General features: G+C 37.5%; 1 protein-coding gene across 1 annotated transcript; it reads right to left on the bottom strand.

Moving 5' to 3' along the window:
- Positions 1–125: 125 nt before the first annotated feature.
- CCDC39 (coiled-coil domain 39 molecular ruler complex subunit) lies at positions 126–18588 on the bottom strand. The gene is made up of 20 exons (XM_012575635.5): positions 18342–18588; positions 17940–18059; positions 16720–16866; positions 15570–15728; positions 14502–14594; positions 14287–14415; positions 13580–13771; positions 11860–11963; positions 11406–11538; positions 8313–8507; positions 7472–7636; positions 6788–6925; positions 5832–6040; positions 4557–4680; positions 3669–3828; positions 3261–3367; positions 1786–1926; positions 1483–1662; positions 1186–1268; positions 126–567 (listed from the first exon to the last, which is right to left on the bottom strand). The coding sequence occupies exons 1-20, from the start codon at positions 18450–18452 to the stop codon at positions 408–410; spliced, it is 2850 nt and encodes a 949-aa protein (XP_012431089.5). The 5' UTR covers positions 18453–18588; the 3' UTR covers positions 126–407.
- Positions 18589–19998: the final 1410 nt, after the last annotated feature.

The raw sequence follows: 19998 nt of genomic DNA, 5'->3' as shown, positions 1-19998 counted from the left end.
ATGTTTCATCCTGGTGCACTGTTACATATGCTGTCTACACCATGGAACCCTGCTGTGTCTGTGAAGGCAAGTATACTGCATGTCCCCTGAGAGTAATGTAAAAAAAAAAAACCCAAAACCTCACCTTGAAGCAGAAGAGCAAGTTTTGCAACACCATTTATTGTCTAGGTAAGCTCAAGTGTGAACCCCTGGTTTGAGCTGTAGTGGGGATTTGCTTTACAATTGCTTGGAGGCAGCAGTTGTGTTGCTGAAGAAAAGGTTACATGGTTTACAGGAAGATCTGCAAAGGTGAGTGGCAGAACCACACAGTGACAATTGTACTTCTGCTGCAAGTTTTCCAGGTAATTCCATGGGTATAAGTTGCAAAAATTAAGAAATCTCAACTAGTGTGGCCTTCAAGAAATGACTTAAGACTTCTTGCATTTAGGAATGCCAGAGGTGCTGCCTCTGCTGCCTGGCTGTGAGCCAAGAGCTGCTGCTTCCTCAGGGGTGGGGATAGGCAAGGTCAGCTCCACCACTGTGGCTCGTGAAACCTGACTTGAGGCTGAAGTTTTTCTGCTGGGAACTCTGAAAGACAAAAATTTACTAATTAGGATACAGAAATCCCTGCATCAAACAGAGCTGCCAAGGTTGGCTCACCATGAAGCCACCCAGTAGCCGTGTTCGTTCCAGAAACCCCCTAAAAGATCTCTGTAGCCACAACCACTAAATGGCTTCAGTAACCACTGGGAATGTTGGATCAGCACGGCACAGGCTCTATTTGATCATACATTGAATAGGGAAAGAAGGTACCAGTAAAAGCATCAGTACCTTCTCTGTTTAATTAGGAAGGGATGTTCACACTACGAAGTGTAAAATGTGGCTCAAAATTGTCCTTTTATAACATCAAACCACTTCTTTTTTTTTTTTTTTTTTTTTTAGTTAGAGCACAGTAAAAGTAAATGCAATTATTCTGTAATTATTGGGTTTTCTAAACTGTGATGGATGGTGAAGTAAACTTCGTCATGTTCTAGAAGAATGTACTAAACTTAAAGGACAGAGAAAGGAGAAAATTTTTACAGTCTTCAGCAAAAAGAAAATTGAGGTGACCTTAAGAGTAAAGAATTATTTCAGTTAGGAACTAATTTTGCTGATTTAAACTTGATCTTAAAAAAATCTGAAAGCAACCCAAGTGTTAGAACTTACCTGGTAGGAGGTAGTGAGTTCTGTGGGGACTGAGAAGTTTGACTACCAGTGGGAGAAGCAGCCACAGGAAGCTCTAAATTGTACTAGAAAATTTGGAAAGAAAAAACAAGTTGACCTGATGGTTGTATAATAAGATTGAGATATCAGGAGCACTTACAAGTGCTTGGCATTTGAAGATGTTGAAAGCAAGTGAACACTTCTGTGTTTTCCCATATTGTGAGTTGTCCTTGAAAGACACTCAGTTATAGGCTGGAGCTCTCACTCAAGATTTTAGTGGCAGTTAAGTGGAAAGCTCACCTTGTCAAAGTACATTTTAAAGGCTGGAGCTAAATCAGGATTTGCTTCTAGAACATCAGCTATCACTTGGTTGACGGTTCTGTTGAAAGATTTCAGTTCCCGAAGATGAATGTCTCTCTCTTCCAGTGTTTCTGCTCCACCTTCTCTCTGAGACGCAATTTCTCTGGATAGTTTGGAACACTTAACACAAATATTTTTAAAGCATTATTCTTATGAAAATACAACAGTTTTTCAGAAACCTGCTAAGATTAACCCACACTACTGTCTATAAAGTTAGAAGTTGTTATCAATAAACACACAAACCTGTTTCATAACCCTGTTTAGTTTTGGCTTCTGTTCTTCAATGTCTTTTTTCAGCTGCAAAATAAAAGCTTGTTTTTCCTTCTTTTGCTCTTCGAGGAGGGCCTGCTCCTTCTGTATTACATCAAAGTGTTGTTGCATGCTCTGCAAATTCATTTGAACAGTAATATTAGTTTATAAAGCAGGTTTGGTATCCATTCACTTTTTGTATTTGTGGAAGGGTCTGTTGTCATTACTACTTGTTTCTAAATGTAAATTGTTTCTTGTTTCTAAATTGCTCAAGCAATTAGTTCTAATGTTAACTCAAAACTTTCTGCCAGTCCAACCGTTTGGTGGATACAGACCTGGACAAAGAAACTCCCAGGTAATTTACATCTCTTTTAAAGGTACTGGTAATGAAGTTACAGGTATGTCTTTTCAGATATTTCTCATACTGGCTACAAACTATTTACTTGGCACCCTACCAACTTACCAGTGCAGGCTATCCTGAAAAAAACCCCAATACTGTTTCCTGTAGAAGAGGGATACCTTTGACTGGAATGAATAAAATCAGCTCCATAAGGGCAGCTGGATTTTTAAGTACATAAATTAATAAACAAAACTTTAAAAAATTAAAAGGCAGGAATGGGTTTGCTGTAACACCTGTTACATGCTAGGACTTACTCCCTGATGAAGATGTGTCCCTTTACCTTAAGAAATAATATCTCTGAAATAAGAGCTGTGTCCTGTGGTGGTAGAATAAGCAATAGGAATGATTATTGACTGTAGGCAGTGACTCAGGGCTTAGAACAATTATGTGGAATATGACCATGTGCCTTTGCTTTTTCTGCCTAATAAAATTCTAACTGAAGTGTCACACACCAGAATTAAAATTATAACTGAAATGTCACACACCAGAATTAAGTGTTGCTCTTTCTTAAGTTCCAAGTGGCTTTTTGATAACCAGAGGAACCATGAGTGAGTCCTTGCTATGGAGCCTGAGAACACAAGCTCTTGTTTGCCTGCATTTATTGCTCAGCCTGCTAAATTTCAAGTCAGTTAATTTAATCCTGTTAAACTGAGGCACCCTCAGTGCTAATAAAACTGAATCTGTTCCAGAAAAATCTTGGGGTGTAGATGTCAGAGGTCCCAAGCTGTGTGGATTTTAATCTGTGGTGCTGGGCAGGATGGTACAATGGTGGTGTGTGCTGCACATGTGGCTGCTTTAGTGGCTGCCAGAACAGCAGCTGTCAGTGCATGTGGGATTCTGAAACTTCTAGCTGAATGTGACTAAACTCCTGAAGTTTTGGTGTGATTCGAGAAAATTCAAATAATCACTCACTTTTTGAAAGGGGATGTAGAACCTTCTAAAAATAATATCCTAATAAAAGTGCAGAAAAAAAATTGTAGCACAATTTCCTATTATTTCTCTAGGATGTCCTTCATGGATTTAGCTACATATTGCAGTCTTGTCTGACTGAACTTTACTTGTATTTTACCTGGAGATTTTCCTGAAGTTCCTTGATCTGTCTCTGTTTGTATTTGTATTTTTCATCAGCATCCTTTTTGTCCTTTTCTAGTTTCAATTTTTCCTCAAGTTCCTCACCTGTGATCCCAAATAATGAAGCAGCATTATTGCTGTGCATACAACTCAATTTTCATTTGAAAATAACGGCATCTCAGAAGATTACTATATTGGTGTTGGCAGTATTTCAGTGCCTCAAGGTTTGAGGGGTTTTTAAATACTCTCCTACTATTTGCAAATCACTGTCAAAAAGTAACTGACTTCATGAGGAAGAACAATTTAAGAGCTACCGGTTCCAGAGCCAGCAGAGGGCACAAAAGTTAAATAATAAGTATTATTTAGAATTAAGTTGTATTTTCTATCTAATTTCTATTTCACATACTTGTCTCAGGGACTGCCTTCAAAGAGTTTTTGTAGTTTCTGTTCCAGTTTTTAAGTACACACAAACTGTTTTCCATAGCCATGATTTCTTTTTGAGCTTTGCAGATCTTTGCATCCAAATCATCACCTTCTTGTTTAAGTGCTTCCTTTTCCTGTGCAGCCTGAAAGCAAACCCACTATTTTAGGTGACTGCAGATATACTGAAAATATTAATTTTACAGAAAATATTTATTGTACAGCAATATTTAGGGGCTAAAACCACTTGAACTGAGATTTGGGTGCCTAGGGAACTGGAGGGAGGAGTTATTGACAGTATTGAAGTTCTTTGAGGTGTTTCATTATGTGTACCTGTCTCTCTGCCTGAGCTCACTTAGTCCTGCCCAGCAGCATCCACATTTTGTGGAGATCAAAATAAACAGACTCTTGTTCAGGGTATTGCATTTTGGATAAGGACTGATTTTCCCTTTTTTCCAGTGAAAAGCTGAAGTATACATAGGTGATTGGTAAGTGAAAGGGGAAAGCAGACATTCTTCAAGGTATATTTGCCCCATATGGCAAAATGAATACCTGGAAATAACTCTGACAGGTAGAAGAACTTAAGGTCCTGTGAGGTTCCAATAAAGTTCTTTCCAGTTCATAGTGGATTATAACTTGACTACTAATTACTTTGTATTTGTAAATTAATGAGCACTGAAGTTTTCAAACTGCTCAGAATTAAGGCTCCATATAAATTCTTGTGAAATTACTGTATAATTTAAATAACCACTGGTGTCAGATAACATAAAGCAATTAGACTCAAAGTAGACAGTAGGCAAGAAAGTTGTCTAAGAGCCCAGGGAAATCTATAGTTTAAATAATTGAATTATAATGAATTATGTTAATAAAATACCTTAATTACATAGTAGGCCTGACTTTTCATCTCCTCTCCTTCAGGTGGCATCATGGAAAGAGTAAAAATTTCATATTTGCATTTCAGTTTATCAATTTTCCATAAGCGATCTTGAAATTCAGCACTGTTTGTTTAGGGAGAAAATACATGGGTTGAGAAAATGCTTGTCTGGTAGTGTTTTGTTGGTAGTTCTTGCTGCAGCAGTTTAAATTCCTGGTGTTATTCCAGCAGCCTGTACCAGGAATTGTACTGGACCTGCTACAGGTCTTGGTGGTTTTCTGTGCTCCCCCAGCCACAAACATCCCTTGTTCTGGTTACCTATGTGCCTTTTGAAGTTCTAAGTGGAGTCAAATCTGTTTTCACATCCCAGATCACTACATTCTGAGAGGCTGTGCCACAGTCCTTCCCCAAAAAGCTGCAGGATGAGTGTGAGGAACAGTCAGAAACAGCCCCAGATCAGATTCTCTGGGAGTATCCAACAGCTGGGTGACACCAAAGGAAGAAGGGCAGTCTGTGCTCTCAGTCATACTAAATCACTCTAATTCCCATTGTGAGGGGTGTGGTCAGCAGGGCAGTTCAGCTGCTGAAGTATTCAATTTTGGCTGAATCTGGGATTTCAGGGCTAAAACTATCCCAGATACTTTAGACTGATTATTACAGGAGGGAAATGTTATTTCTAGGTCATTGCTTTATGAGAGGGTGCATATGTAATTAGCAAGATGAATTTGTTATATAGGACACATAATGGAAAGCTTATTAGTTAAAAAGAAGAAAAAGCCCAATCAAACAAAATATACCACAAAGCAAACCAGTCTTACTGGTTGAATCAAAGAAATTACAGTTTTAGCAAGCAGCTGGCAGTAAACCCTCTTTAAAAGCAACTTTTCATATACTGTTTCATATACTTTGGCATACCTCCAGACACATGGTTTCACATGTCCAGATTATTTTGAAAAAGGCAGAGTCACACACAGAGTGTTTACTGTAAGAAGATGTCTGTGACTGAGGTTTCCTCTCACTTCTGCTGAGGCTCCTCACTCACAGCAAGGCCACTGATCTCCTGTTCACCAAAGGAGTTAAAGCTGCAGTCTGAGGGGTCACAGATGGGGTCTCTTGCTGGCCTCAGCTGTCTTGGTAGAAAACTTTGAGCAAGATTTATTTAATCTTCAATTTCTCTAATGGTGAAGCTGAGTAAACTGCTTCTTTTTTTAGTAAGTCCCCATAAGAAATGTACTTGGTCAAAGCTACAAGTTGAATTTCTACAAGAACAGTTACCTCATGCGATGCCGTTCCTGATCCAGCAGCCTTATCTCAGAATCCAGCATTGCCTTATGGATCCTGATCTCCTCAGTTCTTTCTGCTATGGCTTTCTTTAACTCCAATTGTTGTTTTTCCAGTGTTAGAACTTTCTCTGCTTTATTACACAGAGTATTTCGAAGGCGCTTCAGTTCTAGCTTTAAGAGATTATCTTCGACCATCATCTCCTAATAAGTGCCAAGAAACCATTGTTTTAATTAAAATGATTTATAATTTAGTAAATTAATATTTATTCATTATTTTACCTTTCATATATACACAACTGTAAAACTCATTTTGCTCTGCATTTAAAAGTCTTGGCATTTTCTCATTTGCCAACAGTCCAACATGGTGACTGTGACAGGGGTAGATTGTTTCCTGAATGGTTTTATACAAATTCATCAGACTTTCTAATTCAGGCTGAGTTTTGGGTTATTAGACTTTTCCTTCTACAACTTTTTCTAATTCCTTAAACTTGAATATAAATTGATTCAAATCATCTGGTAGAAAAAAAATGCTTACAGTTTAATAACAATACTTTGCCAAACTTATTAGCAGGCCTCACAGATTGAGAGTAAAAACTCAGTGTTATGTAAAGACATCCTTGAGAAGTAAATATATTTTCTATTTTAAAGCTAATTGTTTCTCAGGGGGAAAAAACACCAACACTCGCTGACCTAGTGGATATTGTAGTATAATTAATGTGGGATTAAACTGATATTTCATCAGACTTCCTGCTGTGGAGGGAGAAGAAGCAACCCTTTGCCTAGTAAGATGATAGTGATAAAGATGACTTCAAAGTCTGGGAAAGAAGTGTCAATTAGAAAACTATAGAAGATGTACTGATGTATGCAATGATGTAACACTGTGGAAGGCAGATGACACCCCAAAGAAAGAGTGTCCTGTATTAGTAAAGTTGCAAAATAATACTGTACCTGCTTAATGTGTTTTGCTTTTTTTAACTCCTGAAGTGATCTCTCATTGAAAAGAGTTAGTTCTTCTATCTTCACTATCAAACCACTTGTTTCTTGTCTTGTCTTATCAATTGTTCTCTTGGTGATTTGGACATCATTCTGTTTAAAAATAAGTTATATTGAGCTCATTTCAGTGAATGTAAATGGCAACAAAAGCTACTAGTTAATTTTAAATGAGATGTATTTAAGTCCTGTAACCAGGAACCATCATCATGATGTATCTAATATGCTGCTCTGCAAAGTGCATGGCATGACCTCATGCAGAGAGCTGCACAGGGACTTTGGACAACTTTAAATGCAATTGCACTTATGAATTCATGAAAACTATAAAAGCGACAGCTTTACAAAACAGCATTCTCCTATTTCTGCATGGGCCTAATGATAAACTCAGACATTTGCAAGCAGTCAGTCACATGCTGAAGAAAGCTCAGCTTGTCTTTCCAACATTCAGTGCTTGTCTTCATGCTAAGGTGTCTCCCTTTTTCTGGAAGTTACAGGGAATTTATGAAGTTTTCCACATGAGTTACACAAAGTTCAGATACCCTTTAGACTAATGCCAACTTTTTAATTACTAAGACCCAATCTACTTAATTTGCTGAGTTTTCTAAATGATACACAGTCAAAATGATGTTCCAAGGAAGTTACCTGAAGTTTCCTGTACAGTGACTGTAGAACATCATATGCCTTTTTCTTTTCTTCTAAAGTTTTCTTAAGTTCAGCAACTTTTCCTTCCAAAACTTCTTTTTCATCTGAATTAACCTCTCCTTCTAACCGTGACAGCCGTCTCTGTATTTGCTGAATATAAAAATCCTGTTAAAATAAATTTGAAGAGAATTAATAGTCTGAGATAAGCAATAAACTTGGATCTAAATGTTGGCTTTAAGACAGTCACCCAATTAAGCTATTGTTTTTATAATAGTTTCTGGCTTTTAGACCTCATTAGCAAAATATCTCAGATGACTGATGAGCAGTGATGATTTGGGGTAATCTTCTAGAAAAGTAACAAAGCACACTCAGCACAGGCTGCTGTAGGGAGGCTTACAATGGAGTTGCCATCTTGTTGCTACCAGTGGATGCTGATATAAAAGCAAATTTTCAAAGTGGTGCATAGGAAATAGGCACATAATCCAATTAGTAAATAACAGGATTTTGGCATGTACCTCTTGTATTGCTTTAAAAATATACCCTGAGGTGTCTGTGGTTCAGAGGGATCAAAGTAAAGAATGGATTTTAGGAATTAGCGGGAAAAGCAGCAGATCCAAAAAATAAAAAAACACAAAAGTGCAAAATGTAGGTGATATATTTTGGCAAGCTTAAGTAATTTCAATTTTATCTGTACATCAAGAAATAGAAATAAATGCAGACTTTAAATGATTCTACATAGCATTTCCAAAATGGAAAACTGTTCAAGATTACAGAATTCAAGCAATGTGCTATCAGTACACTCAAGAAACAATCACAGTATGAAAATACATTAATATTTTACCTGATTATATATTAATTCTTGTTGTTTTAACAGATCTGTGTCAAGTTTGCTCAGTCGACTCTTGAGATTTTTAAGTGATTTTTGACCTCCCTCAATTTCTGCCAGAACAATCTTCTCTTTATCACTCTGCATTTTTAACTCCTGAGTCTTCTTGAAAAGTAGGTCCTTTAACTGTCTCATTTCATTTTCTTTTTCCTGGTGACAAATCGATCATTAAGTAGATCAAAGAAGTAATTAATCACATCAGAGTTAATTTCTGAGGAATTATTTGTTTTCATTAATCATAGATTAAAAAAAAGTATTACAATATCCATTAATATGAACATGGAATTTTGTAAGTCTTCAAAATGGTTGGCAAAACAACTATTTGACTTAAAGAGGAAGTAATAATTTTTACTAATTTTTTAAAAATCTAATCCTACCCTACAATTACATGACTTTTTTCCCCTAGTTATAGGAATGCTATCTTTTCAGCCTTTCAGAAAAGTAAATTCCTGTCATTCTTTTCAAAAAACCTCCTTACTGCCTCCAGCATCTGTAAATATTTGAGAAATATAATACAAAGCTTTTCAATGGTTTATTAGATCTTGTAATGCTGTGTGTGCACATATATGTATGTGTGTGTTTATCTAAGAGGGAATAATTCTGAAAAATTACACCTTCTAAAATCACTTCCTTTTTCTCAGAGGTAAGTTGCCATTAACACCTAAATCAGTGCAGGAAATGAAATTTTAGTAGGATAAAAAACAATGCTGAACATTTCAGGTAACCTGAAATGGACTGGAAACAATGAAAATTGAGATTATTTTCTTTTTATCACCCTAATAAGGAAAACAGTTTTATTCTTTTCCTCCTTCCTTCCACCTCTCCCACTCAAGCAGCCAAAGCCCTTCCAAAGCTCAGGCCATTGAGCATGACAGTTTCCTGTGAGGTACATCCTACAAGTGATGTGATTTCCCCTTCCTATTCCAAAGGACTCATTTACACTCAGCTCAAGTCTGGTACAGAATTTGAAGATGTCCATTTAAATTAATATGCAAAACACCTGAGAACTCACTTTTCTACACTGATTAACAATTTATTTATTCTGGATTTAATATGTATGTGACCACCTTGCTGGCTTAAATAAAGGTTAAAGATACGTTAATGCCTTCTCTGTGGGTTTGTAATCACATTGCTCATTCTACCCAACAGAATTTGTTTGCAGTTGAACTTGCTGTAAGTGCAATTCCCAATTCAAAACTCAGGATGTAAAAGGCAAGTGTAAGTTTAATATGAAATTATTATGGACTTTAGCATATGTCAGTAAGCTTTGCATCATCCTTGAACAAAGGAACTTTCTTCTGGAAGAAAACTGATTTTTAAGCATGTGCCAAATGCTGAGCTGTATTTCTAAAGCTAATGACAATTATAAATTCATCCACTGACACTGGATCATGATTTGACCTTCGATTCTTTATTGCATATCTAAATTAATTTATTGAGCAGAAATTGTTGCTCTCCCTTTAAGTGAGGTTGTTAAGAGAGATAAGACATTCAATAAGCTTCACTCTGCAAAAGTGTTTTGCCACAAATTGATGAAGGAGAAGTACCACAGAACCAGAGAGCAAAAACAAGGACATTACATCCACATTGTTCCTGTAAATATCTCTTCACAGTAAATTAACAGATGCAGCTAAGAGCCATGTGTGTCTAATGCTGATGGAGGGGAGGCTTCTGACTAATACATCACAGACATTGTTCAAGAACAGTTCATCCTAGCTAAAATATTCCCCTGCAGCTGTGGAGCTGCCAAGCTCAATGTCATCTTAGGTTATCTGCCACAGACACGGGTAAAGAAACCCTGCTAAGGCTTTTGCCACCCTGGAAACTGTCTAAAGGGGAAGAAAAGAAGGTTTTCATTTTAATGAAATGCTACACCATTACTTGTTTTCAAATTATCTGAAAAGCCAAAACAGTAAGGCCTGTAATTTAAGAAGCTCTCTATAAAGAAAAGACATCCCCTCTCTAGTTTCTGAAAGTGTATTTAAAATGTGTGATTAATGCCTGTGGAGTTAAAAAGTTTGAAAAATGACATTCACTCTACTGCAAGGCATTATTTCACATGCATGCTCTAGGAAACACAAAATGGAGAAGAAAAAAAGAGAGAATGCAGTGGTATGAAAGAGCATACAGAGGTACAGCTTTGTTGTCAGCTGTGTGGGACACCTGCTGTCACGTTAATTTAACCTGGTCATTCTGGAGCAATGAAAGCTTCAGCATATCCAATGCTCAGTCGTCCAGCAAAATGTAAAAGAATATTTCTGTCATGTTCAGTCAGATGCTAAGTAGTGAAAATACTTTAAGAGAATTAGTAGCAAAATGACAAAACAGTATAAACATTTCCTGAAAGATTGCATTACATCACTGCATTTATTCAAAAGCTCTTTACAGTTAAGCAGATGATAATGAATTTTTTTCCTATACTTAATTTGCAACCTCAGAAGTGGGTTTTTAATTTTATAGAAGTATTATTAGGCATGTTAAAAAAAGTCACCTTATTATAGCTTGTATATGCCACTTCCCAGATCAAAATCTTTATTCACAAAAATGAATCTAAAGTGAGCCAGTAATTATTTAACAGTCTCCAAGTTGGTTATGTCAGAGTATCATGTAGTAGAATTAAAATAATGAAAAGCAGACCAGGCCAGACAAATCTGATTAGAAGATTTCTAAATATTCTTACACTGTTTGCCAAAATCACAGCTCTTTGCAAGTTTATAAATTTTAGTGGTGTTTTACTACAGCCAAGAAGTTTTTGGTGGCAGTGATACTGACAAGTTATCCTGACAAGATTCTCTTTTAAAACCTTTTGATGGGTATCAGTATCCTGAACTAATACAGCTGGAATTACTAGGATCATTTATTTTCCTCTAGAGTTTTCTCAGCACAGACATAGCTACATGCCACTTCAGTATTTGATGAAATAGCTACATGTCATATCAGTAATTTCATTGTAATAGAAAATTTTAAAATTAAAGAGATAATTTTAAAATATAGAGCTTGCAAATACAAATAACTCCTCATTTCTAGAAACCATGAAAATCATTTTACCTCAACACTTTTTTCTTCTTCTTTCAGTATTTCTTCCAACCTCAAAGCTTTCTCTTCTGCACTGAGTGTCTCCTCAATCGCAAGCTTCAGTTTATCAGAAAGACTTGCATTTTTTTCATTAAGAAGTTTTAATCTAAAAAAAATGATAAAAGTTAAATGTAGGTTGCCTAGACAATGCTGCCAAAAGGAAGCAGCAAATCTGACTGAGCAGTTGGTCTCAGTCTAAATTTCAACCTATGATAAGCAAGGCCCTAATTTTTTTTTCCCCCACCCTTTAAAAACAAGGTTTACCAAGAGTATTTTGCCTAAATTACCCAGTACCAAATCTATGCATGGAGTAACCAGAAAGTTGGAGATTTCAGCCATCAACATTATTTAAAGTTCTTTTGTATCTCAAGGATTTGGCTGTATTATTAATCCTTACAAATGTTACCTTTAAAGGTCTGTTTCTTACCTGGCTTGTTTTTCCTGAATTTCTTTCTTCATATTGGTAATTTGTGTTCTCAAAGACTCTAGATCAGAAGCACTTCTGTTCACAATAGATTTCAAAGCCTGCAGCTAATAAATGACAAAATCGAGCAAGAAAGCTCTTACTTACTTTGGTACATGTTAAGATATTAAAAATTATATTTTCCTATTTATTGGAAAGTATTCCATTACTTTTAAACAGTGCTCTCCAAATGATGAGTGCTGCAAATTCTGAGGCACTGTAAATTGGCCCAGCTAGTAAATTCAATAGAGTAATTACATAGTATGAGTACTGGGAAAAATAATAATAATTAAGAACATGAATTATGGAGGTGCTATGGACTGCAATTCTGGTCCAACAGCATCTGTATAAGTACAACCATGGTTTTATAGGGCACAGCTGACTTTCCTGAGGTTTTTTGTGAACATGGATAACCTTATATATCTAATAAACATTTCCATGTCAAACTTTGCTTGAAACATAAGATTATTTTGATTAAGCTATCAATGTGACAAAAATACACAGATATTTAAGTTGGTAAAAAATACATAACAGCATACACTCATTAAATAGGATAAAAATACTTTCCAATCAGTAGCTCTTTTATCTTCACAATAAGTTTAATTATTTTCACTTTCACAGATGAAGAAAACTGATCAAGAGCATGTATAGAAGTTTTCTTAGAGGTCACAAGTTCTTGACTGAATTGTCTTCTTTCCTTGTTTCTCACAGGCATTCCACAGATATTCTAATAAGAGGAGACTGTTCTATTATCCCATCATGGAGTATTAATTGTGAAAAACTTCAAGCAAGAATTTCACAGCTTGAGATGCAAATCAATCAGTTCTACAAACCCTCAAGCTTGCATGAATTATAGGGTAATATAATAGCCTACACCTTGTTTGAGCTACCTACAGTTCAATTAGGAGATCAGCCTATGAACCACCTGCTAGAGAAAAGCTATCTCAAAGTTAAGGCAACAGCAGAAGCAGGTTTTCTAAAAAGTCACTAAGCTTGCTGAGTACCCCAGTGTTACCATTTTCTGGTTAAGAAAAAACTTAGGTAATACAAGTGTATCCCTTCTCAGCAGAGCCATGAAACTTGAGTTACTGCTTAGAAATACTTCTACAGGCATTTAAGTAATTAAGCAGTGTAGCAGTGTAGCTCATTCCCAGGTTTAAGTGCAAATTCAGTATGGACAGTATCAAGCATGACTTGTTCACAGGGCAGCCCTGTCCCACTGCCTCTTGATCAGAAAGCCACATAAAAGCACTGGTGTTTTCCCCAGGAACTGTAACCTGAATACCAGGCCAACAACACACACTTCTGAGAGCATGGGACAGGAGTTGTTTGGAATCTGGAAGAGACTTCTCTCATCTTCATACAATTCTGCAGTCTATGTCTGCTAAAGGAAAGAAGCCTCCTGAGACATCTAACAGTGTTAGACCATTTAAAAGAAAATTCATCCATTTTACACCATTTTACACAACAGAAAATACATTCCTATCTTTTCACCACTCTCAATGACAGGATTGAGGGTTCAGATCCCAATAAACAGGACTTGGCTGAGAAAAGCAACATTTTGCTGAATTATTAAGAGCCTAGTATAAAACCAAAGAAAAGGAAATACTATTCCTGTATTTCCTCCATCTGGTGCTCAGTTCTAGTTTCAGTCTGTTTTCCTGGACTGTTTGGTCACCCTTACCTCATCCTGCAGCTGAGTTCTTCGAGCATCCTGAGTCTGGAACTCCTTTCGGAGGTTGTTTGCTTCCCGCTCAGCAGTGAAGATTTTCTTTTCATATTCCATGTTATTAACAGTTTCATTTACCAAAAAGGCAGTCTTCTCTCTCAGCAAAATTTCTTTGTTTCGGATCTCCTGTTTTGTCTCTGCAATTAGCTATCAGGATAAAAACATTTTAGATTTGCTTGCATTAGTTGTATTAGATTAATAAAGGGTACAACCAGAAGATCAATTCCTATTATTATTACTATTTGCTTGAGACAGATCAGTTATCATTCTTAAAATTACTTTATTCCATAGATACATCACACCAAACACTACAGTGGTTTTAGAATGGAAATTTCCAAAATATTCCAATAATTTAAAAATAAAAAGACTGTAAACTCTTATGAAAATAATTCTTCACTGATTGAATTGGGAAAAAAGAAGCTAAGCTAAACTTCAGGTAAACGTGAAACAGATGAAATTAAACAGGAAAATTACCAGCATTAGTGATGCTTACTCTACCTGACAGATTTATAACTACTCAGTGAAAATTGTGCATTTTGAAAGGTTAAGTAAAACATTACCTACCCAGAAAATTATACTGTAGTTTTGATGTTAAAAAAGCCAAAAAAACCACCCCACATCAAACCCAAACCCCTGAAATGGATCAGTTACAGCAGTTTTACCAAAGCACATTGATCTATCTCCTGATCTCTTTTCTGCATCTGATGAATTGCATTCTCCCACTGCCTGATGACTTCTTGCCTTTCTTGATGAACCCTGCGAAAATCTTCAGCTGCTCTGTCAAGCTCCATCTGTTTAAAAGAAAGCACCTTCATGATTTCTGAAGTTAAAAATGCCACATTTAAACAAGGGATCTTTGAGAACCTTAAGCACAAACCTGAGCTGTCATGGTTTCTGTAAGCTCATTATCTAGAGCTCTGCGCTTCTGGTTTGCTTCCATGGTCAACTTTTCTATTTGAAGCGTTAATGTCTAAAATGAAAGGATATGAAAATACATGAAAATATTTGAAAATTAAGTATTTGAAAATAAAGAGATCACATTTCATAAATTTTTAAAGCCCTGCTACAATCAGGGCTTAAATGCTTGAGGTATCAATTTTATTGTGTTCTAAAAAACAAAAAATTGACAGTGCAGCCTCCCAAATTTTCAGTCAATACAAGTGGCCATAAGAACCAAACTGCAGCAAGGCCAAAGTAACCCAAAGTAACATTTACTGTGTGTAAATGTGTGTGTGGTGTCCTTGGCATACAGTAGTGAGAGTATTTGTGTAAACAAACACTTGGATTAAGTATTTAGTGAGTAAAAATAAAATTTCCCCTCACTCTATTTAAAGAATATTTTAAAATAATAATATTAATAAATAAATAATAAAAGTATTTAAAAATAATATTAACCATAATAATAAATAATAGGGATATCTATCTCTACATTAATAATATACTTGGGAACTCACCCTTATAAACTCTGATTTTGACTGGAATTCCTCTTTATACAGATATATATATTTATATCTTCCATTATTCCAGGTAGCTTTACTGAAGCAGCTGTAATTTTTTTCTCAGCAATATTAATAAATCCAGTTCTAAAGGGAAATCCTACACTATTCATCCATACTTGGTGCGAATTTTTGAACAAACTCCTCTTAATTCAGTAGCACTGTTTTCTAGACTTCATTTGTGCACCCTCTCAAAAAATTTAAATTTAAATTTTACCCATATGAATTATGTCTTCAATTATGCCTCTCATTATTGCAAAACCTATTCTCTCAACTTCAAAATAAGCCTCGTATGGAATTGCACTGTTGTGCCAAATGGAAACCAGGTTCAAAGCAGTGTTGTACAAAATCTCGTCTTCATTTTATCTGATTTGATAACATAACAAGGTCTTCAAGTCATAAAATGGTTCTTCCTTTGGTTTCTGAAAAGTGCTGTCATTTCTACTTACTCCTAGTTTCCCTTCATCTTGCAGTGCATACTTCTGGATTGCAGTGGCATCATTATCTGTACGGTTCAACTCCTTCAGCCAGCTCTCCAGGAGCTCCTCATCCCAGCTCATCTGTTGTTTTAAGTTTTCCAGCTTCTTAGTGGTTTTATTTATAGTATTCTAATAAAAAAAGAGAAAATTAAAGGTTCAATATCAAATGTGAATAGTAATTGAAGCAACCAGTTCAAGCTACTGTGACAAGTTTACCCACATCTTGTCCACAGAATTGATAGTTTTCTTTTTTATTGTGTGTTATACTTGAGGAGTGCTATTGGACATCCTGGTCTTAAAGAAGAAACAAGCCAGCAAGTTGCCACTAATTTAAAATGCAAATAATTTTAAAAAGGAAAGTCAACCTCTGGCAAGATAAACCCATCTGCAGGGTATTTGTTCCATATAAATAAACTAATCTGAGGCATCCAAAGGTAAAGTTTCTCCCTCGCTCATTGAGGCCCAGTTGTTAGATCCTTATCCTACATATCAATTTTCAAATGTGACCTCTTCATGTGACTGTGAAGAGACTTCCTGACACAAAAATGAGAGAATCTAGACCCAGATGAACAGTGTGAATATCTTCATCCTGCTACCCATTCCGAGAGACTGGAGATTACAGACTCCAAAAGAAAAAGAGCAAAATTTTAAAAATATAATTAAATAATTAATAGGAAGAAAAAGAGACAGTTCCAAACCCAGAAGACCATCTGTAATTGAGTAGCATTAGAATACTTTGTAAATTAAACCAAATCTTTGATCTTTAAATCATGACCCAAGTTTATTTTATGTAGAGAAGATTTACCACCAACCGTTTAATTTTTAAACCATTAAGAAATTACTTGTGAGAATTACAAATATTGTGAGATGGATGTGTGGCTGTGTATCTGGCATTAAGAACAGAATTCCTTTAATATTTACTAAGTCTTGACCAGTCTATGCAGTACATTCTCAGTGTCACTCTACTTGCCTACACAGGGAAAAGCCCATCCAGACCATCTACGGGATTACAAGCTTCATTATAATTAACTATTAATGACTTATACTACCATGTGTAAGTGAGGACAAGCCATAAAATTCTGCAGCAGAGGTGTTCCCTTCCAAAAATTTCAAACCTTACTTCTTGAATGCTTTTCTTTTGTCTCAAGGAAGCTATCTCATCTTGCAGTCGTTTAATCTCATTTTTGAGACGTCCATATTCTCTCTCAGCAAGGGCTTTAAAATGATGTTCAGTTTCAATTTCATTCTCTTTGGCTTTGTAAAGAGACTGCAGAATAATAAAGTTCAGTATTTTACAATAAACAAAAGTTCCATATTTTACAATAAACATAAAGTTCAGTATTTTACAATAAATAAACATCAACAATCTTTTCTTTTACATACAATCAAATCCCAAGTCAGAGATGGTTTCACCATGTAAATGAAGGAATTTTCAGAGAAAATTTATTGGCTTGATTTTAGTATCTCAAATACACATAATCTTATATATAGATATGTACACATTGTATTAAGTATCCACAGATCAACTTTTGCATCCCTAAAAACTCAATTCTAAGATTTTTTTTTTCACCCCAAATTCAGAATCTTGACATTTTAACATCAAAATCTTAGTCTCTTGATCACCAGTGACTTTACATCAGATCCAGGAAGAACAGCAAAAAAATATTTCATTGTTCTGTGCTGAGAGAGGCCTCCCCTGCTGGCCTATAGCAGTACCTGGATATTGCCTAACCTTTCTTTCCTTTAATTCAAATTAAGTATTGAATCTGGACAAAAAATATAAAGAAGTTGTTCAGCTGCAGGGAAGTTTCCTAAGACTTTTTCACCCAGGATCTTTGATCTGAAAGGTGTAAATCTTTGTCTCAAGATTTTTTAGAAATCTAAACTAGCCCTTTTGGTCAGTTAATTCAGAGTGTAGACTTAGACTTAGATCTTGACCATCTCACTTCATTTTCCATGTCCTTGAATTAAGTCTTTACCAGCATTTCACAACTAATTTTTCACCATTATAAAGATTATATTTTTCTTCCCTTACACTGGTGTTTTCCTTGACCAATTTTTTTTTTTTATTAGTATTTAGAAAAGTCCCCATTCAGGAAGAATTCTAAAATGTACCCTTCCTGACTTTTTCCTAGGTACAGTAATTTGAATTGGGATGGTCTTAATGCCCATCAAATAATATCACTGAGATAAGTAGTTTAATTTTTGTTTCCTGTGGAAATCCTGGAATAAAGGCCTAACAAATCTCTAACAAAAGTGGCAAAACAGATAGGGACACCAGCCAGAGAGAGATACTCAGGTTTGTTTGACAAAACGGACCTGCTAAAGGTGGTGATTTACCTGAGAGAAGCTTATCTCTTGTCTCACGTTTTTCAAATGAGACGTCATTGCTTCTATGCGCTCCTCACAGTTTGTCAGCTCATTCTGCAGCTCCTCTTTCTCCTTTCGCAGCTTGTGCAGCTGTTTAAGAGTTAGAATCGTCAAGTTACTGTTTGTAGTTAAGCGCTTATTACCTAAAAACAGCCACTGCAATTATTAATGAAAAAACAACGTAAGAAGTAGCTGCTACATTCCTCCAAAGCAGTGAAATGAGGGATTTCAGGAGAAAACCCGGAGCTTTGCTATGGGAGCGGACAACTCGCACGGCTCCTCCCGCGGGGCTCGGGGGATGCGGGGATCGCCCCCCCCCCGGTTCCCGTGAGCTTTCCTGCTATCCATCCACCCCTGCCTCCCCGGGCTCACTTCGTCCTCCAGAGCCTTGTTCTCGGCGTTGGCCACGGGCACGGCATAGCCGGGCTCCCACTGCAGCTCGGCCAGCACTGGGGCGGCGGTAGGGCCGGGCCGGCTCTCCATGGCCGCGGCAGGGCCGGGGCTGAGGCGGCTCCGGGCGCTCGGCAACGGCGGCTCCGGCCGGGCGGGGCCTGGGGCGGCACCGCCCGCGCGGGCCGGGCCTGAGGCGAGCGGGGCCGCCGCGGGTTTGCGGGCCGGAGACGGGCGGTGCCGGTCGTGGCCGTGCTGCAGAGGAGGGGGTCAGCCCCGGAGCCGCCAGCTGCCCCTCAGAGCCCCCCGGCTCCTCTGCCAGAGCCAGCGGTACCGGCTCTGGGCCGGCAGAGGGGACACCAAACAGGTGTGGGCTGACACCACCTGCCGCTGGTGGCACCACTGACAGGGCTGGGAGGGTGTCCTGTTCTGAACAGGCCTGTGGTATCATCTCCACGACCAACAGGTGGGTTTCCCGAGCCACGCTGTATACAGGTGACCATAAACACTAATGCAACGTCCCTGTGCATTTGCTTGTCGCGTTGTGAAACCATCCGTGCTTCTGAGTTCCTGTGGCACTGAGTCCCACCATTCACAGACCAAGAGAGACACGACACTCTTGGCAGGAATCACCAAGTAATAGAATGGATTGGGTTGGAAGGGGCATCAAAGCTCATCTGGTTCCAGCCCTGCCTTGGATGAGGACACTTTCCACTAGCCCAGGTTGCTCAGAGCCTCATCCAACCTGGCCTGGAACACTTCCAGGGATGGAGCATCCCCAGCAGCTCTGGACAGCACCTGTCAGTGTCTCACCATCCTGACAGAAAAGAACTTCCAGTCTAAACCTACACTCTTTTCGTTTGGATCCATTCCTCCTTGTCCTGTCGCTATACACTCTTGTAAAACGTCCCTAAAAAAGGAAGGGTAGCTTTGATGCAGTAGCCCTCCGTTGGTGTTGGTGACAATTGTCTGGCTAAAGCATCTGAAAAGTCGTTAAAGGAAGTAATCAAAGCATGATTCAAAGGTGCCTGAGCCAAACAGCAATAGGCACTGACAAATGTATGGGAGGTGGTTTGGAGGAGCAAGGGGTTTGCAGTGAGATTTCTTACAAACATGGGCCTATGGCAGACTACTAACACAGACCACAGACAACATGGGTCTTGCCACATATCTATAAATGTATTATGGGATATTTTTAGAGAAAAAAAAGTTTGCTGAAGGACAGTGAAATTCAGGCTTGATGAAGATGCACCAAAAGCATAACTTGAAGTGTTGTGCAGATTATTGCTGGTCATTTCACTGATCATCCCCTGAGAATAGTCCTGCATTATTCTTAAAGTATTGAAAGAAAAAGGAACAACAATGTATGGGGTCAACAGTTTCTTGAAAATAAAGGAATGGTATAGGGCTCAGTGCCTCAAGCTACCTGTGAAAAAAATATAGACGTCATGAGGAAGATCTTTTTTGCCTCTTGTCTTACCTGGCACAGTTGGCTGTGGATGCTTTTAAGAAGCATTTAATAATATTTTTGAAGCATCAAGGACAACGCAGTGTCTTGAGACAGTAATTGGCAACAAGCAGCCTCCTGCCACCTTCCTGTTTGCCCTCTGGGATGTATGAAGTTGTGATGGCCAGTGAT

This window comes from Taeniopygia guttata, chromosome 9 (genome assembly GCF_048771995.1).
Source record: "Taeniopygia guttata chromosome 9, bTaeGut7.mat, whole genome shotgun sequence".
NCBI classification, from domain to species: Eukaryota; Metazoa; Chordata; class Aves; order Passeriformes; family Estrildidae; genus Taeniopygia; species Taeniopygia guttata.
The sequence above is the reverse complement of the archived record's forward strand: the minus strand, read 5'-3'. Positions and strand labels throughout refer to the sequence as shown.